The following is a 27,210-nucleotide window of genomic DNA, read 5'->3' on the forward strand; positions in this document are numbered from 1 at the left end:
TTCCTTGACAGCCCAGTTAAATGGGTCTCTCCATTTCATTCCTTCCGGTAGAGTGAGGCCCGAGAGGAAAAGCCGTGATCACATCAGCACGTAGGCGTACTTTTCCCTTCATATTCATTAACTCGGTTCTCATGAAGATGAGTTTATTTCACTTGTGCTTGAATCCATCTCTGGAAGGAATGAGAGAATAAAGTTCACCTCAGTCATTTTCCAGACATAATAGGAGACTTGCCTAAGGGGAAAGAGCCCAAGAGTGAAGGCCAAAGCTGTCTTTTGACGGGGTATTATTTTTTTCTGCTTTATGGTTGAGGAAGTTGAGGCCCACAGGGATAAGGGAGATGCCCGCATAGCCAGAGAGTGGCAGAATAGTATCAGTTCCTAGATCCCACTATCCTCGGCCTCCTCCCTAGGCCTGGGTTCTTGCTCTGGAGCGGGGGCTGGGATTCCTTTGCCCACGGACTGATTCCTGTGGTGGAACTTCCCAGTCAGTGTGCTAAGGTACCCTGGTAAGCGAAGAATAGGTTCCTAGTGTGGTATGAGATATTGGTATTGATGATAGTATTTTTTTTTTTTTTTTTTTTACTCGGGCCTCTCACTGTTATGGCCTCTCCTGTTGCGGAGCGCAGGCTCCGGACGCGCAGGCCCAGCGGCCACGGCTCACGGGCCCAGCCGCTCCGCGGCATGTGGGATCTTCCCGGACCAGGACATGAACCCGCACCCCCCGCATCGGCAGGCGGACTCTCAACCACTGCGCCACCAGGGAAGCCCTGATGATAGTATTTTTATTTACACTAAGTTAACACATTCAAAATTCATGACAGTTGAATACGTCTGTTCATAGGGCTATTCTCCTATAATTTCTGAATTCAGAAATGATTCTTTCAGTGCATACAAACTTCGGTGGAGCCCCCTGCCTCAAGAGAATGCTCTGTAGTGGCCGTACCACATGGCACTACCTCTGACTTTCCTGTTGAATCATCCCAGTCAGATTATTGCTTTTTTCTGGATTTGTTTGTCTTCATTACATAAGTTTGTTTCGGAAACTCTGACACTCAGAATTCTCAGAGACGTTTTTGTGTGTGTAAATTTGCTTGTAAATCTGAATTCCATAATACGTGATGTTATCACAGTGATGACTAATAAAATCCAAGCCACCACTATTTTTTTCAGCTTTCCTAAGAAACATCAGAATTCTATGCTTTTGTTATCAGAATGCATTGGCTGTCCAGAGGAAGAGCTTTGCAAGTAGTTTATTATCTAAAATAAATTTTTTTCCATTGGGGATTTTGAATGACTCTTACTTTGCAGACTTGTCGAAGAATAGAAATTAACTTTAGGGAATTCCCTGGTGGTCCAGTGGTTGGGACTGTGCGCTTTCACTGCCGAGGGTCTGGGTTCGATCCCTGGTCTGGGAGCTAGGATCCCGCAGGCTGAGCGGTATGGCCACAAAAGAAAAAAAAGAAAGAAAGAAAGAATAGTAATTAGCTTTAAAACGGCTGAATTGACTAATATTCTTAGGCCCCTGAGTGAAGGACCACATGAAAATACATTTATACATACAGAGAAGATACATGTTTAAAGCAAAAATGTGTCGTTGGTGTTTTAGTTTGAATCCTTAGGAAGAATTATTATTAAACGGAGTAACATCTGTGAACTCTTGAGGGAAAACTTCATCACCTTGTTCTCCTCCTTGACCCTTCTCCTCCTCCCACACTCCATATACAGTCTGTTAGGAAATGCTGTCAGCTTCTTCTCAGATCATACTCAGAATCTGATTACTTCTCACCATCGCCACTGTTGCCCTGCCATAATCCTCCCATGTCACCCCTGTCCGTGACTGGACTACTGTAATAGCCTCCCACCAAAAGTAAATGAAGGCAGATATCACTGAACTTTTTACTAGCAAGTGCTTTTCTTCTGTAGACACAAGCATATTAGCGTTCTCTTTTACTATGCATATTTGTAACATATTGAGCAACTCTTATGAGTATAGCTTGTGCTGTGGGGATACACGGCAATTCTTGTTCACTACCTTGAGGAAACCATCTTTGTTTGGGGAGACAAGAGGAACACATGAATGTCGTTGATCACATGAATTAAATGATGAAAACCACAGAAATAAATTACAGGTAAGTGTCCAGTTGAAGAACTCCTGGAACCTACATGAAGTTAGTAGATCAGAAAAGGGTTCATGGAGGGTGAACGTGAGCTGTGGCTCAGACGCTGCTGAGAAGTCGTAGCCGGGAGGCCAGGTGGCATCTTTGCAGTTGTACTGAGGAGGAATGAGTTCAGTGTTTTCTGAGAGGAGGTGTACCAGTTGGACTGAAGAACAGAAGGCAGGTTAACTCGAAGGATAGTTGGGGATGAGAGGATGAAGTATGGGTGTAGATTACCAATTGGTAAGCCATTGGAGCCGTATTTGGGACAGGACTGGTACCACATATTGAGAATCCTGAGCTGTTGGATACTGTGGGGGGAGCAGCAAATATTATTGTCAGGAAATCTTTTTTTTTTTTTTTGGCTGCACCACGTGCCCTGTGGGATCTTAGTTCCCCAACCAGGGTTTGAACCCGTGCCCCCTGCAGTGGAAGCACGGAGTTTTAACCACTGGACGCCACAGAAGTCCCAGGAAATCTGTTTGTTTGTTTTTATTTATTTGTTTGTTTGTTTTGGTTGCATTGGGTCTTTGTTGCTGCACACAGGCTTTTTCTAGTTGTGGTGAGTTGGGACCACTCTTTGTTGCAGGCTTCTCATTGCAGTGGCCTCCCCCGCCGCGGAGCACAGACTCTAGGCGCCACAGGCTTCAGTAGTTGTGGTGCACGGGCTCAGTTGCTCCGCGGCATGTGGGATCCTCCCAGACCAGGAACCCGTGTCCCCTGCACTGGCAGGCGGATTCCCAACCACTGCGCCACCAGGGAAGCCCCAGGAAATCTTAAGGAGAGCTTAGAGTGTGCTTTGGAGAGCATGATGGGTGTAGCTAGAGTGACTCACTGTCCTGGCCTGCCCAGGACTCTCTCAGTTTCAGCACTGAAAACCGCATGTCATGGAAACCCCTCAGGGAAAGTAGATGGTTGGTCACTTAAGGTATAGTATAGATCAGATGAGCAATTGGTACCTGAGGTCCAAACCAGAGTAAAACATTAGCACGTTAGCAAGTGAACAGAGCATGACAGTCAGAAATCCAGAGCAGTTCAGAGCTCTGGTAGGCAGGCCGTGGAGTTGAATTATATGTTGGCTGACACCATTTCAGCCAAATGAAATTGAGCATCGTCATAGCAGCTTAGCTTATGTGACAGTCTAATGGAAACAAATTTGGAAAAATAAATATTTTAATCACTGACTTTCAAGTTTTGTTTAATAGTAATACTAATAATGATAGCAGTACTTATCATTAATGAATACTTAACTTGTGCCAGGCACCTTGCTAGATTTTACAAATATTCTCACCTTCAATCCTCACAACGAGCCTATGAGATAGGCAGCATTATTTTCTCCATTTTATAGATGAGGAAACTGGTGGTTTGAGAGATGAAGCTGTTTGCTCAGTTCCACAGCTCATCAGTCATAGAAGGAGACTTGAACCGTGGCCATCCCAAAGCTCTTAGTTACTACTTAGTACCAATTCCTGGTGTCACGGAACCCGGTTTGTTTATTATTTACTTTTTCCTTTTACTACAAAAGTAATACTTGTTAACTCTAGAAAAATTGAAACATGTGGGCTAGCAGGAGACTATGCAAAATACAATTTCCTCTGTTTAGAAACAAAGTCTGTTGACACCTTTGTTCATATCTTTTTCTTTGGGGGGCACATTGATATATGTTTTTTTCTATACAAATGACATTTGATAAATCTTTTAAAGCCAATTGTTAGACATTTATTCTTTTTCAACTTATTTTGTTGGATGTTTAGGCTGTTGTAACTTTTTGATATTACAAACAGCTTATAGTAGACATAATTCGCTGAAGACGTTATACAAATAAAGCAAAATGAAACAAGACTGAAGAACACAAAAAATTCATAATGCTGGACAGTAATGCAGGAGATGCATAACAGTTGTAAAATCACTCTCTCTGTTGTATCTGGATCACCAATACGGTGAAAACCAGGGACTAAGGAATATTTGCTTCTGAACACACCATGATGTTGAACAGCTTTCTTTCAATTAAAGTTGAATTTTCAGCGAAGTCACCTAGAGCTCATGACAGGAACCATAAGCAGGACCCCAGCCCCCAGGCAAAGTCCCAGGCAGGTGCTTAATCCCTAAAATGTAAATGCAAGGAGTGCCTCTGCTAGGAGGAACTGTGTTCAGGGGAATAAGCCACAAACCCAATGACCAGAAACCATAGCTGAAATAAAGAGAAGTAAATTTAAGGATCAGAATATTAAAACAGTTATCAAAGCTGGAGGTCATGGCCAGCCTAATGACCACTGGGAGTTGATGCTCAGTCCCGTAGTGTTAGGTCAACGCTGTTTAAATCCTTCTTGCCAAAGGGCTGGAGATTGGGCCTGGGATGAACCTACAGGTGGGGAAAATCACCCCAGAGAGTTTGAGAGCGCTCCAGGGATTAGAAATCTGGTAGGTTCTAACAATCAGAGGTTTTGAAGAAGGAGAATAATATAATGAAAGGTTGTTGAGTGATTAAATCAGTAAGGAAGCAATTTAACAGGATACTTCTTACAATACTTTTATTGTGGTGGCAAATGAAAAGGAAGAGGCTCTTGGTCTGGGTAGTGGTAGGAATTATATGTAGAGAGATATCTAGATATCTATCTGCATTAAATAAATAGATTGGAGCAATACCTGTCATGACATTCCTCTTATCACATGTTTGGCATACAGATAGAACATGTACTTGATCCTTGGAGCTTGTAATGCAGCCATTACTTTTGTTAAATTGAAGGTTTAACTGGTATGTTAAAATTTTCTTTTATTACAGAACCCCTAAATAGGCATGTTGTGTCTTACGATTGCTGTTTAAGTTAATGCTATCATGTTTCACAATTAAAAATGATTATCTTCTCTTGGTGCTATGAAGGTCATTCATTATAAAATGAATGACTAATATGCTGGAAAGACATTTCAGTTAACTTTCTTGGATATTGATCAGATAACCACTAAGGTTTATGATTATTTTCTGAAATCTTCATTAGGTGAGCCCTTTGTTGCTTTGGTGACTCTTTTAGCAAGTAGTTTCCAAAACCTGGAAAGTGCGCTTCTGAGTTAATTGAAAAAGAAATCTTTCTTTTGCTGAGTGTCCACATTAGTTTTTGTTTGTTTTTGTTGCATTAAAAGTAACAGTTGTGTAGAAGTTAACTGTGTTCTTAATTAGAAATAACTTTCTGTGTTTCTGGAGGTATGAAATTCGTGAACTTCCAAGAATGCTGTAATATATTACAGGAACTTCATTTAATCAACTGCAGCTAATGGTTAATGTGCTTCATTGCTTTGAACTTCTGAGTCAGTCCTCCCCTTACACAATATTTGATAAATGTGATCATAATTTCTGCCTCATCCATGGAATTTTCTAATATTTATTGTTTTTAAAATTGCATTTTTAAATTGCAAAGTAATCTTTGTTGTAAGAAGAAACTAAAACAGTATTCAATATAGACTCCTACTTCTCCCAGCCTCAAAATGATAACTTTATGACAGTTTGATGCATATTTTCCAGTTTTTCATGGGGTTCTGCTTGTGTATACATACATACATATACACGCATGCATTCATTACAGGTTTCTCCTCCTCCTCTGTCTCCCCCTCCCTCACCTAGGTGCTATGGTATTGCCAGAGGAGAGGAGGCTTTGTTCTGTGTTCTTCGCTTTATTGGATTTCACTCCTGGGTGGAGCTTCTTGTCCTTCTTCTTTCCCTCACTTGCCCACCGCAATTCAGGTTATGCTTTGCTTCTCTTTATCCTCAGCAGCCAAGCTAGGAGCCCTCCCAGAACAAATCCTCAGCTGTGTAAAAGACATCAATTCAGGGTGTTTCTCCTGGGGACTGCCGGCTAAGCAGCCCCAGTTCTGGCTTCCCTGGTAATTGGCCCCAGGCCTAGAGGGGCTTTTTTTTTTTTCTTCGGTATGCGGGCCTCTCACTGTTGTGGCCTCTCCCGTTGCGGAGCACAGGCTCCGGACGCGCAGGGTCAGCGGCCATGGCTCACGGGCCCAGCCGCTCCGCGGCATGTGGGATCTTCCCGGACCGGGGCACGAACCCGTGTCCCCTGCATCGGCAGGCGGACTCTCAATCACTGCGCCACCAGGGAAGCCCCAGAGGGGCTTTTTGTATCGTTGGTTCCAAGTATGAAGTTTCTCTGGGGTTTCCTTGGGTTATTCTTTGCTGCATTCCTCTTCTCAGTCTGTTATGGGTTGAGATTTCTTCTGCGTTAGCAACCCTGGCTAATTTCTTCTTCTAGAATTTTCTAAAAAATGGTGGTATGTTAAGGGTGGAACTTGCTTTCTTCTTTCTTCTGTCATTTTAGTGGGATTTAGGTACATGTGATGACCCAGTCAATGTTTTGAACCTCCCAGGTATCTAGTGTTTTTTCTATTCCCGGTCCAGCTTTTTGGAAATTCTTTCAGGGTTCATTTGCAGTTCCTCTGGTTTGTGTTATAACTTGAAAGTTTTCTTCTTTCAGTTTTGCATTTTATATTAATCATAATTAAGTCATTGATATCTCATTGCTCTCTGTTTGGGTTCAGAAATGACACCATTACTTAACAAATTTATTTTCTCCTGCATTTATGGACCTCCACAAGGTGTTACTGCATAAAGCCAATTAATGATGCAAAATTTAACTTTTAGAAATTTAAATAATTATCCTTATTTCATTTGGTAGGTATAAATATCACTATCTTTAATATATATTTGTAGTTTATTTGCCAGGTGACTAAATATTGTCAGTTTCCTTTTTCAGTGTTCAGATCAAGTGGAGATAGAAAAAACGGAGCAGTAACTTTTCATGAGCCCATGATACTCAGTGTATCTTAAAAATGATTTCTTAGTTACTATCAAAAATGAATGATTTAGCTTTTTTTATTATTGAGATATATTGGTCATATAACAGCACATGTTTTTAATTTTGTCTCAGGAAGGAGAAAACATTTTCTATTTGGCAATTGAAGATATAGAAACAGATACAGAGCTTCTGATTGGCTACCTGGATAGTGACATGGAGGCCGATGAAGAAGAACAGCAAATTATGACAATGATCAAAGAAGAGGAAGGTAAAAATTCTAAAGGACAATCAACAGCTGGCAGAAAAGGTATTACCTCTAATTGATGGTCCGAGAGAATGAAAATTGTAGGAGAAATAAAGTTTGAACTGTGCTTGATTATAATTGCAATATAATAGGGTGTTCTCAAAATAAAGTTAGTTTTTGTCAGAACTCTCGGAGGATATTCAGTTGTGTGCCTCTCTTCCAGCAGGAAGGGAATGATGGGCTGGGGTGGGTGATGGACGTGCCCTGTAGGACTGCCAAGGTCAGCGGCAGCTCCCAGCTTTCACTGCTCTCACTGGTGGGTAGCCAGTAATGAGGATTTTTGTACTCCAGCCCCGAGTCTGCCATTCATGCCTGTTATAACCAGGCAAGTCACTAACTCTGAGACTTTACTTTCTCATCTGCACATGGGGAAAGGTGAGTGCAGGGGTCCTGCTGGGCCCTGTGGGATTATTCCTGGGCTTCACTCTTAAGATCCTTTGAGAATCTGGAGCATCTGGAAATCTTTCTTTGTTCTGATCATAGAGGCCTACAGCATTGCTGGGTTGTTCTAGTAGGGTAACCAAAAATGTATGATGACCATAGGTAGACTTGCTTAAATCAGCCCTGCAATCTAGGAGATAGATGTCACTTGTTTGTCATCTGCCAGGGAATAATCAGTTGTTATTAGGGCTTGTTTCTGTTTTGTTGTGTTTTACTCCTGATGGGCTTTGAGGGAAATTTGAATGGTGTTAAGGGTGTTCACATTTTGTAAAGGGTTGATACTTACTATAGAGAATTTTTCCATTTTGCTTAACAAAGCCACTTCAGAAGTGACACTGGTTTCTTTAGTTACTGTGGTATTAATGTCTTTTATATGAATTTTCTATTCTAACTGTATGTCATTGGCTGAAAAAGTATGAGTATTCCCAGTATTGCCAGATTATGCTTCTGTTTCTTTATTTTAGTTGGAGTATTTAAAAGGAAGACGAGGACAGGCTATCTGTTTTGTCTTTCCAAATATGCATTATGCTGTTTGGAATGTCAGATTTGGGGTGATGGGAATTATTTCTGTACTATTCTATGTTTTCTTTATTTTTGTATTTATTTTCAGCGTTGCCCCCAGGGTACGGTATTACTGTGTCCACTATTTTACCTTAAAAATAAGTCTCCTACTTATTACTACCCTGATTTTTCTTTATTTAGTTAACAAAATATCAATTTCTATTACTTTTGTAAGAAGAATCAACAGAAACTTACACAGATTCTTAGAACATATGAATCACGTGCTTATATTGTTGATATTTTCAGTTTAGAATTCAGTTTTGTTTATCAAAGCAAAATATAAAACCCAAAAAACAAACAAACAAAAACCTCCCAAAACAGAAGCAAAACCAACCAAACAGTGATCAAAAGAAACAAAGAATCCACTCAAATGTCAAACAATGGAGAGTTTGGTTAAATAAGTAAATTATGGTACCTTAAGTTTAAAAAAAATTTGACTTGAGAAAATATTAAATGGAAAAAAGAGCAATACATGAAATTGCATAAAAAGTATGATCATAAAGGTTCTTAGACTGCACATGAAATATGAATGCACAAAAGACAACTCAGGCATGGAAATAGATTACAGCAGTTGTCTCTTCATGGTGGGGTTATTGGTGATTTTTATTCTCTTCATATTTTCTGCATTTTACCTAAATCTAACCTTGGGACTTCCCTGGTGGTCCAGTGGTTAAGACTTCTCCTTGCAGCACAGGGGGTGCGGGTTCGATCCCTGGTTGGGGAGCTAAGATCCCATCTGCTTCGCAGCCAAAAAACTAAAACGTGAAACAGAAGCAATATGGTAACAAATTCAATAAAGACTTTAGAAATGGTCCACATCCAAAAAAAACTTAAAAAAATTAATCTTATTTGATAACCAGAAAACATATGTAATTTAAGAAGCACACTTTGAAAAATTTGGGTAGAGCCATGAGAGTCCATATAGGACTGACAGCCAGAGAGACAGTGGAGCCTCACTCCGCCTACTGTAATGAGTGCTGTTTTTATGACCTTGGCCTTTTTTCTTATATATGTGAGATTCCCCTTGGTAATTCAGCATAGTTCCCCTTGGTTGAGTTTTTCTCTTTTTGCAGCTAAAAGTGAACTCAGGATAACCCGTTTCAGGGAAGACTTTGCCGTTGCAGTTCAACATTTGTTATAACTCTTTGATGTGAAAAGTTAATGTTACAGGGTAAATTAAACATTGATTTTGATTTGTATTAATTTGGTGAAACACAAGTTAAATGATTTAAAAAATAATGTGTTCTAGTAACACTTCCTATTATTTTTCATGGGCAACCTATTCATACTCCTAGAGATAATAAAAATTTACTAATCTGGTACCATTAAGCACAATTAATTTTGATTTTAAAATGAGGGCAAAACTGAGCAGTTCTTGGCTCTTCGCAGGTCGCTTTGGCTGTAAAGAGGACTATGCCTGTCCCCAGTGTGAATCGAGTTTTACCAGTGAGGAAATTCTTGCTGAGCATCTTCAGACATTGCACCAGAAACCCACAGAGGAGAAAGAATTTAAGTGCAAGAGCTGTGGGAAGAAATTCCCAGTTAAACAGGCTTTGCAAAGACAGTGCGTACATTCAAGAGTATATCTAAAATTATAAGCTGACACGTTGTTTAACTGTTTCATTCCGTTTGTCTTATAGTTTCTAACCTGTGTGCGTGTGTGATGGTGTGTGTGTAGAAATTAAGCATTCTCTATCGTCACTGTCATAAACTTCTCTTACTATATATAGTACATTGGTTTTTGAAACATTCTGATTATGAAGTTTAACAAGTAAACATTGTTTATGCTAATCAATCTTTGTCCATTTAATAACTTGCCATTAAATATTAAGCTCATTGATGTACTAATTTGAAATCTGATATGCATAATTTAGCTAGTGCTTTGAGGTGGCAGATCAAGTTTCAGCGGTCTGCATTCGATATTCCCTCTGAAATCTGTAAAAAAAAAAAGAAAAATAGTTTAAGAAATGGAGAGAGTTCAGAGTATGAAGAATACAGGACCATTTTGGGAAGCACTGTTTATTTCCTAGCGATGTTGGAGAAATAATTTAAAGATGAATATGTACAAGATATGATGATGAAATGAATTAAATGGTCCCAGTCATTGCTCTGCACCCTTTATTATTTTAAATATATTAACAGCATATTAAGTTATCCTTTTACTTAAGTATTGTACAGTATCGTGAATTATTAAAAATGAGAAAGTGGATACATATATTTATAAACTTATTTTTAACAGAATGTCACCTTGCATATGAGCAAGAAATCTTTAACATAGGTTTAATGTTTCATTTTTTAATTCATTAAAGTAAAATTCTGAAACATGCTGTATTTCATATTAAGACAGTTTTCATATATGCATCCACTTTTGCTTATGAAATTTGAGGTGAAAAATTTCGGTTCAAAACTTAAACTTAAAACTTGGAAATTCTCTTATACACTCTTTAAAAAAACCAAGCAAAGGCTATATAGTTTTTAATGAATAGATTTTAAAACTGCATTCTAGTCAGCTTTTATTCAATTTAGTATTACATATTCTACACCAAACATACTTTTGCTGAGCTGAGTCTTATAGTTCAACTGCAGGTGCTACTTAACAGTTTAAAGGGCAAAAGGCAGAATGAAAGGAGAGATCATGAATGTGACTTCATTCAAAGTAGAGATATTTTCATAAGTCTTTGTCTTAGACTTCCAGTTTTTGTTTTTTGTCCATTTCCCCTCAGTGTTCTTCAGTGCTCAGCGAAAAGCAGTCTGAAGGATTCTTCACGAAGTTTTCAGTGCTCTGTTTGCAATTCTTCCTTCAGTTCAGCGTCAAGGTTTTGTATCTGAGTTATCGGATGGCTGTTATATAGTTGCGGGTCATCGTAGGCATGCATGCTTTCATGCTTCTTAGTGATTTAGTATCATATGGCTGCAGAATTTCAGTGCTTTCCTTCCTACCTGCCTAGGTAACACTTGTAATGACCCTGAAGCTCTACTGGGGAGCATGCATTACAGAAGCCAGCCTGGATGTTAGAAGTTTGTAGGTGTCTTCACCATTTCTTCTCCCTGTTTCCCATTCCTGGTTGTCTTGTAGTTTTGAGCAGCACCAGGAGACTTGCCGGGGAGATGCCAGGTTTGTGTGTAAGGCTGACAGCTGTGGAAAGAGACTGAAGAGCAAGGATGCCCTGAGAAGACACCAGGAAAACATCCACGCCGGTGAGAACTCATCAGAGGGTTGTTTTTAAAGGGGCTTCCTCTCCCCAGGCCACAGCGATCTGTTTTTAATTCTCACTCTTGAGGAGAGAGCTTGCTTTTCCATTGTATTTCACACAGATGTAGAGCTCTGGAAATGGAATTTTTTTCTTCTACTGAGCACTATTTCTTTTTGATTTCAGCAATATTCGTCATTTTTCCTATCTCTGAATTAATCATAACTGGAAACCTAAGCTAGAATCTAGTTGTGCTTGGTAGCCAGGTGCATTAAGAATTAATGTTTTAAATAATAATTTTAATATTTTAGCATGTGAAATTTCTCTTTTAGTAGATATATTTTAAAACTGTTAAGTGATGCCCTTCTGCCTTAATATTTTTACAGTAAAATTCCATTTTTAAAAATCCTTATATTTCTTCTATATTGGAGAAAATTACTGGCTACATTTTGACATGCTAATTGAATATATTTGGATTTATAAAGTAGATACTATTTGAATTCCTTCTAATGGCTAGCTAAACAATAAGACAAATAGAAAATTTGTCACTTAGATTTCATCTGCTTAGCACATGGTAAATGTATTTTGACTTTAGGGATTGAATCTGTTGCACTAAATAGAACAGATGATTATTGTCCGAGTTAATGTTTTATTTCTTCAGTGTCTTTTCCTTAAAGGAGGCTGAGGTTCATGGCACTCCTCTTATCCTTCTATACTTACATTTTTCTCATGTGTTTACTTTTGCCGTTGGCTTCTGGGTGGAAATGTCTTTCTGCAAATGAGGAAAGTGTTATTTCTTTTCTCCTATCCTGTTTATTCTCACATTCAGGAGAAAAGAATAACCGGTACTCGGTTTCTGTTTCCTATACTTGTTCATTGTCCAAAAAGTGTCTCTTTTAATGCTAGTTACAACTTCGCACCACCAGTTTGGGCTGCACGCTCAGTGCAAGCCATATTTGAAAGCTCAGGGTGGCTGAAGGTATGGGCTTGTGAAATGTGGCTTCAGAATGGTGCACATCACTTGGACTTCACAGTCTTCTGATTTCTTTCTTTCCTTTTGAAGGATATAGAGAAGATGACATTTTTCTGAATTCTTTCTACTTGGGCCTTTCCTGTCTTTGCAAAAGGCAATCATAACTTTTTGATAGACCTGTCTCTTCCTAGTTTTTGTTTTTTTAAAGCTGTTATGTTTAAAATGCTGTTCTTAATTTTCTCCATCTTTGTCTGCAATGTATTATAACAAACCTTTCATGTCATTGTTAAAGTTAACTTTGCTGAACTAAGTAAAAAAAACAGATGCACGCTGAAACTCTGGAAACTTGCATTCTTGTTATTGGGCACGTGGTCTTCAGACTGTGCTGGAAGCGTAATTTCTTTGAGGCTTCTTGTAGTTGGTCTTGGATATTAAAATATTACTGGTTCTGAAAACTTACGGTGATTTTGTAGGAAATAACGTAAAAGGAAGTCTTTTATTTTTCTGTGTTGTGGATCACATAAAATACGAAACTTGCTGTATTTCAGCCAGAGGCCACCATGCATACTCTTTGCTGGAATTGGTGCTCAATCGGTCATTCACAGCCCCTCTCTTGCTTCTTCCCTTGCATCTGTCAGCTACACAGACATTGGGGGAAAGAATATTCCATATTCAGAATAGCGAAAAAAGCAGTGTTCATACGCATGGTCATAGAACACTTTACTGTAGAAAGACAAAGGTATTCAAGGAAAGAGAAGATCTTGCAGCTTTTACCACCGATGATGACAAATGTTCCTCATTAGATGATATGAATTGAAGATGCTGAGAAGAGAGTAGCTGAATTTTTAAATATGGATCACATTTTTCCATAGAAACTGTAACATACGGTGGGTAGGTTCTCAGACTAGCTCCTAGAAGCACACTTAACCCACATAGTGCTGAAACTCGCAGTACTTAAGTGACTGCGTATTCAGTACAGTTGTATTAATTTTCAGTGCATCTCCTACCTTTGTAAGTAATGTGTTCCTGACTCTTTTTGAAAGCTGAATCAGAAAGTCAAATGTCAGACTTAACCTGAATATAGTAAAACTAAAATGGTATAAAGTCTAGCAGTGGCTTTGTAGATGCTCTTGTCCTTGAACCTGGGGAAGCTTGTAGGGTGACCTTCCCAGTTACTCAAGAGGAAACAGTGAAGGGTCTAACTTCCTTAATTCACCTTAACCATCTTTCTCTTTTGATTTCGATTCTGCGGATGCTGACATAGAGATTTTGTATATATGGGAAATAACATTTATCTACATTCTCAGGCAAACAGTCATAAACTTTTCCCATGTTTCTTCTCTGAGGAACTAGGATTCCAGTCCTAGGATGAAGAATAGAAGCTATAGGAGGAGAGAAGAGATTGAAGAGTAGGGATGGGGGTTTGGTGTATTGCCTGTGATTCTAGCTGGAGGAGCCATGGCAGGAGTATTGGGATAAGGTGAAACAGGTGGTTGTAGAAATGTCACTTCTCTTTCTCTTCTCTCCCTCAAGCCTGACCTACCTTCTGGGAAAGAATAAGGTCTAGTCTCAGAGAGCAGCTGAGTTGAGGGATAAGCTAGGGAAATAAAGGATTGTGGGTTGAAGGAGGGACATACCCGCTGGTGCAAGCTGGAAAAGAGGGAATATTCTTTCTCAGTGGCCCCTCATGTATAATAGATATGGATGGAGAGTTGATGACCAAATGCATGCTGTCGGATATTCATTTTCCTCGGGAGAATTTTCTCCTTTAGTAGCCATATTACTTGTCAATCACCAAGAAAATTTTTCTTGGCTGTACTGTTTGGCATGCTAAAAATAGTGCATTATATGAAATCCGTATTTTGAATGATAAGACAAAAATTAATCTCTTCCTTTTTCTGAAAGTGTTGCTGTCTCGTAAACGCAGTCTTTTAATCAAGTCATTTTGTAATCGTGTTTTCTACTGATTTTAGATTTCTTTCAAGAAAATAGAGGAGTGAGGTCGTGGATGAGGTTGAGGTTTTGGCAGGAATAGCCATGGATTAGTCATTTTGGGGGCCAGGCAGTGGCTGCATGGTGGTTCCTTTTATTATTTGTTTACTTTTTGAGTATTTGTAGTCAATCAATTAAAAATTGAAAAACCATTCTGTGGTTACTTATGATCGTGCAGATGATATTGCTATTATATCGTATTTGAAAATCTTGTTTTGTTGAGTCTTTTGTTTTTTATAACCACTGTGAAATTTGAAATTTGAAATGGTCTACTATAATTATAATCACTCTATAAGAAGACAAAACTGAGCTTTGTTTTGATTTGTAAAATAATATGAATGCCAATATAATGTTTCATTGTTCTTGATTTTACCTTATTCTGGTTTTTAACATTAATATGATAAATCATATACTCTCAGATCTTGCAGGCTGATCAAGTCTAGTGCTGAAAAGAATAATCTCTGAATTCCATTTTTAAAAATCCAGCTGATTAAATCAAATATTCTGTTAAAATTTAAAGCAAGTAGCAAAATCAACTTATGAGTTAATAAATACAGGTTTTCTTTTATGTACACATTTGATTAATTTTAATTTTTCACGGAAGTGTGCTTTTCTCTTTTAATACTAAATTAGAACGTGGAAAGGTGAAAGGCCCATTTTATATATGTAGAAAGTGGTATATCAAGCTGAATATTTCTCAGATTTTGAAAGTGTTTAAAATGTAGCCTCTTCTTTTTCTGAGTTTAATGGATATATCTGCAACGCTGAAAATTTTGGAGTTGTAAGTTAAGAAGATGAAATACCTGTTTAGAAATTATAAATCACCTAGAAACTCTGTATCTAATACTCCTCTTAATATTCTCATATAAATCATGGTGGTATTTTATTTTATTTTGTTTGTTGTTTTTGTTTAGGGGATCCTAAGAAAAAACTCATATGTTCAGTGTGCAATAAAAAGTGTTCTTCAGCATCAAGCCTGCAGGAACATAGGAAGGTCAGTAAGATAAAGACTAATGCTCATCATAGTGTAAGATCTTTTAGTCATTTATAGTGTCGGCCATGAAAATTTTTAGCTGATTTTTATATGGTAAAGACAGAGTTTTGTCATTAGTTTAACTACTAACATATTCTAAAATGCAAGACTGATATGCAGAAGAGTGAACTCTCGCAAAAGAATACTTTGAGTTGTTTATTGTTGTTCAGAATTACTAGAAATATTTCTCCAACACGGTATTGTGTCTGACTGACACCTCGTACTGGTTTCAAGCTTTCCCAGTTGCTGTTTGCTCAGGAAATACTATATATTTGAGGAAACCATATATTTTTGTGTATTTATGATATGCTCTGCAGTGACATTTAGCTTAAAATGGATGCATATTATAGTTAAGTGTGGCAAAACGAAGACAAAGAGCTCTATTATTTTGAAGAGCTAAAAATAATGTAGAAGAATGTCAGAGTGTTGTTAGCAGAAACGGTTATGCCGTTGACCCTTGAACAACAGAGGTTTGAACTGTGCTGGTCCACTTTTAGCAGATTTTTCCAGTAAACACATACTCCAGTACTACACGATCAGGGGTTGGTTGACTATGCAGATGCGGAGGGCCCGCTGTAAAGTTACACGATTTTTTCACTGCAGGGAGAGGTTGGGGGGTGGGAGTGGGGTGCAGTGGGTCCAACCCCCAAACCCCCGTGTTGCTCAAGGGCCAACTGTGTTAGGAGAAAATAAATTTAATACATTTTGCAATAAGCATTAAACTTACTAAGTTGCTATCTTAATGTGAAAGTTATCCTGAAAAGTAAATGACAGTTATTAACCCTAACAACATTAGCACTAGGTAATAGAATTTTCGACAGAATAGAATTAAATTAAAATTTAGATTTTGTTCATATCATGGCAGAGTCCAAAAATATATTTTATGTTATATTATAATAACAAAGATATAAATGATTATTTCCTGAGTTCATATATTATTTTTTCAGAATATCTAGGAGCATATAATATTGTCTTTTAGTCATTTAATACTAATGAAGAGAGGAGATGATACTAGTGAAAGTAAAATTTTACTTTTGTTATGGTTTGTAAGTTGAATTTTGTCTCTTTGTGTGTGTCTGTATTCCAAAATAACTTGACAGGCCTTAAAACTCATATGATATTCAATGCTGTAGCTCCAAGCATGTGCTGTTGATTTAACCTGTAACATGTAAGACAGTTGAATTGTTAAGATGTCTAAGGTTATATCCTACATGTTGAATGATTATGATCCTTAGGGAGAAATAATGCAACAGCACTGGACAGGAGTGAAGACAGTGGATGTCACCTTCTTCTGTCCCTAACCCCCCATGTAACACTGGGCCTGTGTTCTCTCATTTATGAAGTGTGACTTTTGAACTGATCAGTGTCTTTTAATTACTTCTCTTAAGTGCCATGAAACTACTTTTTTTTTCTTTTCAGTTTCCATGTGGTTATTTTATCAGATTGTTTAAAAATATGGAGTACTTCAAGAACTTGCATATAATTCCTGTTCAGGGACCGTGCTAATCTTCTCTGTATCATCCCAAATTTAGTGCACGTGCTGCTGAAGCAAGCACTGAAGCTACCTTTTAAGGGAAGTTTTGCACAGAACTCCAGTCCAGATGCTGCTGCTTTACGTCTCTCTTCCTCCCTTCTCATCACCCTTAAGATTTCTGAAGCAGAACCTAGTCTGAGACAAAAAGATTAAATCCAGTTGAATAAACATTAAAAAAAAAATCCTCATACTTTTATAATTCTTTGATTTCCTTCCCTGATCTTAAGAAGTTGAAATTTAAGATATCTTACCAAATTTCAGATTTTCCCAAATAGACTATTTCAACAAAGTTGGTAGTGGGGCATATTTCTGAAAAGTGTTCTCTTTTCCATTTATTTTCTTCATAACATAAGAACTTTTCCCCCAGGGAATATCTTGGTAGATGTAAATCCTACCTGGTGGTGGTGGAATACAGCCATTCTGTTTCTGCAAATGTTAATAACTTAGTAGCTCAGTGCAGCTCTTCATTACAGCATAACTCCTCTGACTCAGCCTTTCTGAAGCCACAGGCAGCTTTTACTGACTCCATTTTTGACTGTTCGTATAGTTGGGTATGTCTAATGTCTAATAGAGTTTGGTTGTAGTATTTCACCTTGCCAGTAGACGGTGCTGTATGAATAGGTCAAATTTATTTTATAGTCTAGAACAGTGTCTTACATTACTGTGTACTGCCCTATATTACAATAAGATATATTATGATCCTCCTGAAAATTATTTAATTTGGGACTTCAAATGATAAGTTATTACCATCTATGTCAATTTAATAAGCTGGACATTTTACAAAAGGTGCTTTACTTAGCATTAGGCATTAATTAGTGTCATTTTCACTTTAAATCTGATTGTTCTATTAAAACTTTTTTAGGAGTTTTGAGAATAGCTTTGGATTGAATTTTCCACTATAAGATAGTCAATACAAAAATGCTTTCATGTGCAGTAAATATTCTTTTTTATAATTTTGATAATATCAATTCAATTCAACCTTTAAAAATGTTTCATGGGGCTTCCCTGGTGGCGCAGTGGTTGAGAGTCCGCCTGCCGATGCAGGGGACACGGCTTCGTGCCCCGGTCGGGGAAGATCCCACATGCCGCGGAGCAGCTGGGCCCGTGAGCCATGGCCGCTGAGCCTGCGCGTCCGGAGCCTGTGCTCCACAACGGGATAGGCCACAACAGTGAGAGGCCTGCGTACCGCAAAAAAAATAAATAAATAAATAAAAATGTTTCATGTTTCAGAAGCCATGAGAGTTAAGTGAACAAATATATTTTGCAGTAATTTATTTAACAGCTGCCACTTTCATATGGATAATTTAAAATTTGTATATACTAATTAAAATTTAACATTAAAAATGAAAATAAATATGTTTTCATTTATGTATGTCTCAGAAGGCACATCATCATTTTTTAGAGTAGCTTATTATAAAAGATATATGTTACAGAAACAGAGTTTAAGAATATAAATCTGTTCTTATTATCTTTAAATAAACATTACACCTCATATAATTGCTGTGAGGGTCTTTGATGATTGAAGATGTTGCCTTTAAAATTTCTTAGGCTGAAAGTTTTCCTGCTGTACTATGTGGTACTTGCCTTCCTCAGACCTGTCATGTGGCTGGACATAGGCTTAAGGCACAGACTGCAGACCAGGGATCTGTGAGCCTTGCCCCAGCTTCCGTTTTCCTTCCTGGTGACGTCTTTTCACCATTCCTGCCTTGAGTTCCTCTGCGGTCACTTAGGTCAGGGGAGCCGTTTACCAGTCCTCCACTCTTTACTCATTGCTGTACCAGTTCAGGGTCTTCTGCCTTGGCTTTCAGTCTGTAGTGGCGCTAGATATCCTGCAAGGATCACCACAGTATCTTGGCTTCCTGCAGAAGGACCTTTGCTTGTCTGGGGTTTAGTTTTGTGAGCGCTACCTTTAATGAGGTTGAAACAAAAACAGGACCTCATCAAAACCATTTTTGAATCTTCAGCAAAATGGTATGATGCTCTTATTCATTGGAGTGATCAACATTTCTAATATAAGGCTTCTTGCAACACATTCCTCTTAGAACTTTGTACATTGTTACTGGTAATAAACTAAGCTTCTGCTTTTCATACCGCCTATTCAATTTCTCTGATTAAGTCTCTGGGAGGGAAAGAACTAAATTTAATATTAAACTGTAATATTTAGCCAGTTGTTTGCTAAAGTTATGCTCCTCCCCCTTATTATAATTTTTTAAAAATAAAACTAATAAAGTTTTTTATTGTGGTCATCCTATCCTGTGAGAGTTTTGCAGTGAGCTAAATGCTTTTCACAATCATGTATCTCCTTGTCTCTAACATTAATTAATGTGTTGTTCTGTACTACATATATTTAAGTTTAAAGGAGTGTTGACTACTGTAAAGGGGATATTTTTACTGGCAAGTTACGTATTTCCAAGTCTAAATTTGTGCATAACAGAGACTTAATATATACTAGGTGTAATTTTTTACAGAGAGTGTAAATTTATTATGCACTTTAAAAATAGGTCAGCTGTTTTACATATTTAAATAATGTGCAGTCTTACATTTTTTTAATAATATGTTTCTACTAGGTAACATGTTCATTGTATTTTCAATTTATGTAGGATAGTGTGAACAAATTAGGGCTGAATTATAATATATAGTTTGGATATTGCAGTAGCAACTGTCCACATGTTTATACTTTTACTTGAGCTCTGTACAGTTTTTGGCTTTGATAGTTGACTTAACTGTCAATTTAACGTTTTGCAGATTCATGAGGTATTTGATTGTCAAGAATGTATGAAGAAATTCATTTCAGCTAATCAGCTAAAACGTCATATGATCACCCACTCAGGTAAAATACATATTTTTCCATTTGTATTGAAATCTCTACAAAAGATTCACCTCGTCATTTTCAGGAGCTCTGAGAGTGGTAATCAGGAGACCTGGTTATTAGTTCCAGGTTGGCCATTGACCGGCCATGTGATTTTGAACAAGTTACTTAGCTTCTCGACCTCAGTTTGTTTCTGAAGCATATGTGGTTGGACTAAATGAAATTGAAGATCTTCAAACTCACCATTTAATTTGTTACCTAATCCTCCTTGAGCCTCTGTTTCTATATTCTTCATCTGTGAAAAGATATCCTACCTTTCAAAATTGCTGTTCAGGTTAAACGAAGTCATCTATGTACCACGCTAGCAGAGTGTCTCATATTTAGGAGCGACTCAACAATTATAGTTCTGACATTTCTAGATGTTTTCACATTCTAACTAAGGAACTAATAAATCTTAGTGAGAAATTTATAAATACATTTTGAGAATGTAAGTTTTTAAAGCTATAGTTTCATTTTAAGCAAGTTTGAGTAACAGGTCAGTTACACAGACTTAGAAAAATTCAGCTCTGAAAATAACTTTATAGCTTTATGAAGTCTCTTTTCTAGAGTTTAGAATGTCTGTACTTTGAGACCATTTAAGTCAGAATGTTTTTGAATAGCTACTTCATTTGGAGACAGATATAGATATTTTGGCAAATGAAAATGGAAGATCAAAAATGGTGGATCGAAAATAGAAGATCTGGTGGCCTTCAGATACGCTTTGTTTGAAAAAGTTGTCAGCATTACATGAATATTGTATAAATGTGGATTTTACCCAGCAACCTAAATGTGTAGTTTCTGCTGAGAATTGGAAGCTCAGCCTGTGTGGGGTCTGCTGGCTCAGCAGGAGGCAGGTCTGTCCTTTACCTTCATCACTGTCAGGCCACTCACCCTTTGCATTCGGAGTTGTGACCCTGGCTTGAACTCATACCGATCAGCAGATTTTTCATCTAGAAGTAGGATTTCTTCCTTGAATTGAAACTTCATCTTTATATCTAAGCTACTTTATACATTTAGCTTGCAAATAGATCAATAAAAGAACAAACTGATGTTTCTTTTGTGAATAGGCTCACCTATCTAACAGATGGATTGGGTAATAGATGGTTTCAGTTGTTTGGATCATGTTTTAGTTGACTTATCCATAAGAAGTAATACAAGGTAAGGCTGTTTTCTTTTTTATCCTTTACCTTTATGTAGATATGAGATTGTCTCCACTCATTTTTCACAGAAAAACGACCCTATAATTGTGAGATTTGTAATAAATCTTTCAAGAGGCTCGATCAAGTGGGTGCTCACAAAGTAATACACAGTGAAGATAAACCTTACAAATGCAAGCTTTGTGGAAAGGGATTTGCCCACAGAAATGTTTACAAGAATCACAAGAAGGTAAAAGCTTATTAATATTGTTATAAACATATGTATTTTTGCTGATTTCCTGATATAATTACCAATTGTTTACCTTCAAAGAAGTTTTTGGATATCCGAGTCATGCTGTACATATGAAATAATTGGAGAAGATCTTGCTTCTGTTTTCTAACCACTCACTCAGGCCGTAACCCCTGTGGCCTTGTTTCCTATCTGTATTCTCTACTGACACTGTTCTCCTCACAAGCAGAGTGTCATCCAGTGTTTTCCAGCATTGCAGTAACTGCAAAGTCTTCTCTTCTTTCTTTCTATAAAGTTTGACACTCTTGCTCTTGTTACCTTTTGGAAATCCTCTTCATCTATCGCGCCATTTTAGTGACTCTGCTAGGTCTTCTGCCAGTTTCTCTGAGCGCTTCTTTGTTCTCTGAACCCTCCCCCAGGGGGTTATCCCGGCTGCTTTGACTGTAGGCCTCTTCTATGTTCTCAGTGTCCGCTATATCCATGAATTCTGGTACAAACTCTGTACTGATGATTTCCAAGTGATTTATTTTGTTAATCCCAGCTCTCAGACACACATTTGCCACAGCTCGTGTGATACATAACTGGGCACCTTTTGACCTAAAGAATTTAGCACGCTCCAGATAACTTCACTTTTGGAAGTTTCTGTTAAGGACAAAAGCATCTAATTATCCCTGTCTCTTCTGTAATATTAGCCCCTTTTTAGAATTAGAAGCTAATTCTTAAAGATTGTACCCTCTACGTTGCCTTATCACCGTCACAATCATCCATTGCTTTACCATTTCCACATCCCGATCATGGCTTATCTTCATCACTTTAATACTCATCTCATCAGCTTCTTGTTACTTATCACTTCCCACTTATTCAGCTGACTAGATAAATCATCCCAAAGCACAGCTCTATTGCTCTTGTACTCTAACGTTATAAGTAGATTTCCAGCACCTATTAACATATGATGCTTTACCCTGTCACTCGGAGTTCTCTACACCATGACCTCAGCTTCCTTTTCCAGCTTTGTATCCTCCTATTTTCTGCATGAGACATATCAAAAACAACTCAGCATGACCTCTCTAACTTCTCCCGTCCCTCCTTTCTAGCAGGACTCTCTTCAAGTTACAGTCTCTTAGTTTCGTCTATTGATTTTTGTTTGCATTTCCTACACTTTACTCAAGTTCTTGTATCAAAAAGTTAGTTTTGGGCTTCCCTGGTGGTGCAGTGGTTGAGAGTCCACCTGCCGATGCAGGGACGCGGGTTCGTGCCCCAGTCTGGAAAGATCCCACATGCCACAGAGCGGCTGGGCCCGTGAGCCATGGCCGCTGGGCCTGGGCGTCCAGAGCCTGTGCTCCGCAAGGGGAGAGGCCACAACAGTGAGAGGCCCGCGTACCACAAAAAAAAAAAAAAAAAAAAAAAAAAAGAAAGTTTTATCTAATCTACTTTGTGTAGGTAATAAATAATGTTTGAATTGAATTCAGAAAATGTGTGCAAAGATATTCATTGTCTTAGAAGTGTATGTTTAAATTTGTGATGTGATACATATTTGCTTATTGATTTTGGTATATTGTAGGATGCTATTAACGTATAAATAATGCATTTTCAAATAACTTGTTACCTTTTTATTTGCAATATTCCATTGGAATTATAATTATTTCAGTATTTATTGAGACTTTACAAACACATCATTTTATCTCTTTAAATCATTTAAGAAGTTACGGTATCAGTTTCAGCTTCAGTCTAAAAAGAAAAGAAAAGGCAGATTTACGAAAGAGTAAACAGGATTGATTGATGGTGTACCAAATCATCTCTGCCTAATTTCTTGCTGACCGCCCTTATGTTTAACTCAGGCATTATATGTTCAGAGGCAGGACCACATTCATTACTGCTGCACTGGAATTACATGCCTATAAAAAATTATCTGGCTAGTTTCCTGCTAAGTCTCTGGAACCCTCTTGCTCCTTTCTTTGATGAAACTGATCTACCCACATTTACGAGTTTTTCACAGTTTGACTTATGTTATATGCCATATGGGAATTTGACACAGGATCTTTGCACCATCTCTCATACCTTTAATCATAAATCATATGAAAGTAATAATGATGCCTTGGGAAGGATAGAAACAACGATGCCTGTAATTTCCAAAATGGAAAGCACATTCAATCCTTCTGCTGTGGACAGTTGTGCTTCTCACTGTGTTATGATCCTAGCGTGTATTTGGTATGGTTACATGAAAATGTTTAAAATATTTTCCAAGAGTTATGGTGAAAAAAGCAAATCAACTTTTTCTTCCTTTGTTATTCATTAGTGGCCAGTTCCAAACCTAAAAAGTAAGGATATGCAAGGAAAGCAGAAAAAAAACCCACTAAAAGTCAGACCCATCTTCATCATGTAGCATGACCAAAGGTTGTTATTTTAAATAAATTATTCTTTGGGGTTTTTGATTATGTAACTTGCGTATTTCTATTATACTTATTTGGTTTATTTTGGGGTCAATTCTTTTAACATTTAAATTTGCTTGAAAAGGAAATGTTTTCATTGTGATGGACAATAGGGCGTGAAATTTTGAAGGAGTGATTTCTGTTTCTTAAACTTAATTACTTGTTTCGTCATCCTGCCAGTTATACAAGCTCAACTGGTCAAAATTAGTTTTTCTTTTCCCTAATCCTTCCTGACAGCCATTTAACCTGATTCATAGTTGTATTTTTTAGGATCTAGTTAAATAAAGATTGTTCGTCTGGATCCACCTATATTCTGTGATCCTTTAAATCACAATTGGACAGACATTTCAGAACCGCAGGAAACAGAAATTAGTTAATTAGTCTTCACCCTCCATTTTGCTCCCTGTCAGATTAAAGCAAAGCCAAACTGAGATGTGTATAGTGCTTTCTACTCCTGTGACGGGTGTGGTATCTAGATGGGCTGAGCCATCTTGGATCCTGGAGCTGGCACTACTTGCTTGATGATGGGAATGAGTACAGAGAGGTTTTGTCCTGATTAAGTCATAGACAAGCTCCTGGGGGAAAGAGCTGTGTCTATTCAAATGAGAGACCTGTTTTCCTGACCTTTATATGACCTTCAAGGGATGAACATTAGAAGCCGATGAGGAACTCTGGTCATAACCTCTCCTAAAATAATTCCATTGGGTGTCCTCTACTAACACCTCATCCAGTGATTTCCAAATTCTGGGCCATGACCACTTTGTAGGTCTTGAAGTAATTAACTGGGTCATGAATAGAATAGAATAGAACAGAACAGAACAGAATAGAATAGAATAGAATAAAAAATACAATAGAAAGTATGAGAGTAAAGGTCATTTAATGAAATAATACACGTGTGTGTGTGTCTGTGTGTATGTGTTAGATTTTGATACAAAAATTATCTTTTCGGTCATGATCAGACAGTTTGAAAGACACTGCAGGTCAGACTTTGTGCAGGTGAGATTTTATTAGACCTTAAAGAAAAGGACAGGTCTCTCTATAAAGAAATCAGGGATTAGGTTCTAAGACCATAATATATGGCATAAATTTTACATAATAAAAGAAATCTTTGGCAGTCTCTAAGAAAGGTGCCAAGTTGTAGATTGAAAGACAGTGGCTCAGTAATTCCATCACAACCACTTTTTCCTTCAACTTTGCATCAGATTTCTCTTCTTCAGGTGGGTTGTAGGTGAAGTAGTGGGTGGTTCATTTAAGGTGTTGTATGTCCAGAATTGCCTATTTTTGTGTTCTAGAAGCACATTCACAAGGATGAGATGCTCACACTAAGGGGGGCATGCATGTAGGAATAGAACCTGACAGAGGAAAGGAACAGATACAGATGTTTCTCTGAAGCTCATTTAGTTAATGGCAAATTGCTTACCCTGTTTCAGTTATTTTTCTTCGGTGGATGATGGGACGGCATCGTACAGTTTCTAATGTAAGCACCTTATTTCTCGTACTAGACAGTAAGCTTTGAAAATAGATGCTGTACTTTAATTCACGGCACCTGTTGACCACATTGTGCTTTGAATGTGGCAGACATTTTCCGAATGAATAAAAATTCATGAAAAAATTATCCCAAATAAATGATTTAATGTTCTTAGTTAAATGGTAGTTATGATACGAGGAGTGATTTCTCTAAATCTCTATTTGCAATATGTATTGCAGCATTTTTCCCTTTCTGAGCACTCCCTTTCTTGACTTTATGAGCATATCAGTGATCTAGTGATCCACTGAAAAATCATGGTTGTGTTCCTTCTGCACTGGGTTTATCAGCCCGAGATAGCTAAGAACTCTTTAAACCTTTCATTTGAAGACACTGCACAGTTCGAATTTTCTGAACCCTTTCCTGGCTCTGAGTTAGATATTTCACATGTAGCTCACTTACTCCCAAATCAGTGATGGCCCTTTGTCCCCTGAGAAACTTTAATAGAAGAACCTGCCTCCCAGCTTGCTTCTGCTTCCCCAGATTATGATTGAAGAGCCGTCAACTAAAGACTGTGCCTTGGTGTTTCCCTGAACCACAGCATTGCTGCTGCTCTTCAGAGCTTTCTTCACCCCGGTTCCTGTGGGCACAGGGCCTTGCCTTCCAGGTCTCTAGCCTCTGACTCTTGCCTTGCACTTAAAGGTTCAGACTGGCTCTCACCTCCAGAATACTGCCTTTGTTCTTTGCTCTTTACCAGCCCAGCCCAACCCAGGGGTTGAGTTCACTTTACTTGACCCGCCTGATCAAGTGCACACCATAAGCCTTCTTAAAACCGCAAAGGGAAATGTTCTTTATTTTTTAATTAATTTTGTTTTCCTTTTTTTTTCCTTTGTAGTAGACATCTTATGAAAACAAATCCCTAAAATCATACATGAATGCATGGGTAGTCAGTTATGCAGCTTAGGTTAGAATCCCCGGCACCAGCCACCCTCCCTTCTGCCTACCACGTTTCTAGGCCCCTTCCCAGTGAATAGCCTCTGGGCTTTCCCAAGTATATTAACAACTGTACACGTTGTTGTACAAATTATTTGTTCATTATTACCACATCTACTACTATATTCAAAGGCAGGTGATCCTAGTAACAGGAGGATATTTTGTAGACTGAGTAAAATTCAGTTTTTATCCTCAGCATAATGCCGTTGACATACTTTAAGTCACTGTAATGGGCTGGAATAGGGAAGATTAGAAATGGGAAGGTGCGACCTGGAGGTGGTTGGGTGGCAGAGCTGGGAAGGTGGGGGGTAGAAGGTGGGAATGGTGACCATTGGAATGGCGAAGAGAGTGTAAGAAGAGACTCCAGAGTGTTAGCTTGGGAGGGGTGCTTTCAAATGCTGTAAGTACAGAGCACCTCCTTCGTCACCCTAGTAAATCGTCAGGAACTTCCACGTTCCACACTGATGTTTGTGTGTAAGATGATGTGCTTTTTGGGTGGAGCTTGGAGAAGAACACAAGGTCTCGGCTACCCATCTGGGAGAAAAGTATATTTAAATGTAAATGGTTTTATGACACAGATGTCATTCAGGAACTTACTTCTTTGCCTTGACATTATGACTTGGAGAGCATTTCAGGTAGGTTCATATAAAGCTACTCATTTTTTATGACCATTACTATTTCGATACTTCAGTGAACATCCTTTTACATAAAATTTTGTAACTTTGCCAAGAGTATTTATGCAACTAGATCTTAGGTATGGAATTTATGGGTCAGATATTAAGTTTACTTTAAATTTTGATTGCTCCTGCCCAACTGCCTTCTGAAAAAGCTCTTATTTTCACTTAGTAGTGATGAAAGTGCTCCGTGCCATCACAAACATCTATGTTATCAGCCTTTTTTTTTTTTTTTCAGTCTGAGAAGTGACAGGTGATGTTTCATTGCATTTTAGCAATGGTGGGTGAAATTCTTTTTATGTTTTTTTTTTTCCATTTTTCTTCTGAGAAATGCTTGTAGGTACTCTTTGTCCTTTTTCTGCTGGCCTATTTGGCTGTTTTCTTATTGATTTCTAGGAACTCTATAGATATTATGAATATCAATACTTTGCTGT

General features: G+C 38.0%; 1 protein-coding gene across 17 annotated transcripts in view; it reads left to right on the forward strand.

Moving 5' to 3' along the window:
* Positions 1-27,210, forward strand: part of PRDM5 (PR/SET domain 5) — a gene marked incomplete at its 3' end in the record, with an annotated part of 289,496 nt that overhangs the window by 157,564 nt on the left and 104,722 nt on the right. For 14 of the 17 annotated variants that reach the window (XM_079919945.1, XM_079919942.1, XM_079919946.1 and 11 more), the window contains exons 4-10: positions 7,085-7,259; positions 9,648-9,822; positions 10,982-11,074; positions 11,335-11,456; positions 15,329-15,408; positions 19,727-19,811; positions 21,058-21,215. In XM_079919945.1, coding sequence (XP_079776071.1) covers positions 7,085-7,259; positions 9,648-9,822; positions 10,982-11,074; positions 11,335-11,456; positions 15,329-15,408; positions 19,727-19,811; positions 21,058-21,215 — 888 coding nt within the window. The remainder of the gene's footprint in view (positions 1-7,084; positions 7,260-9,647; positions 9,823-10,981; positions 11,075-11,334; positions 11,457-15,328; positions 15,409-19,726; positions 19,812-21,057; positions 21,216-27,210) is intronic. The other 3 variants (XM_079919943.1, XM_079919947.1, XM_079919955.1) reach the window with 1 other exon arrangement.

This window comes from Stenella coeruleoalba (genome assembly GCF_951394435.1).
Source record: "Stenella coeruleoalba genome assembly, chromosome: 4".
In the NCBI taxonomy this organism is placed as follows: domain Eukaryota; kingdom Metazoa; phylum Chordata; class Mammalia; order Artiodactyla; family Delphinidae; genus Stenella; species Stenella coeruleoalba.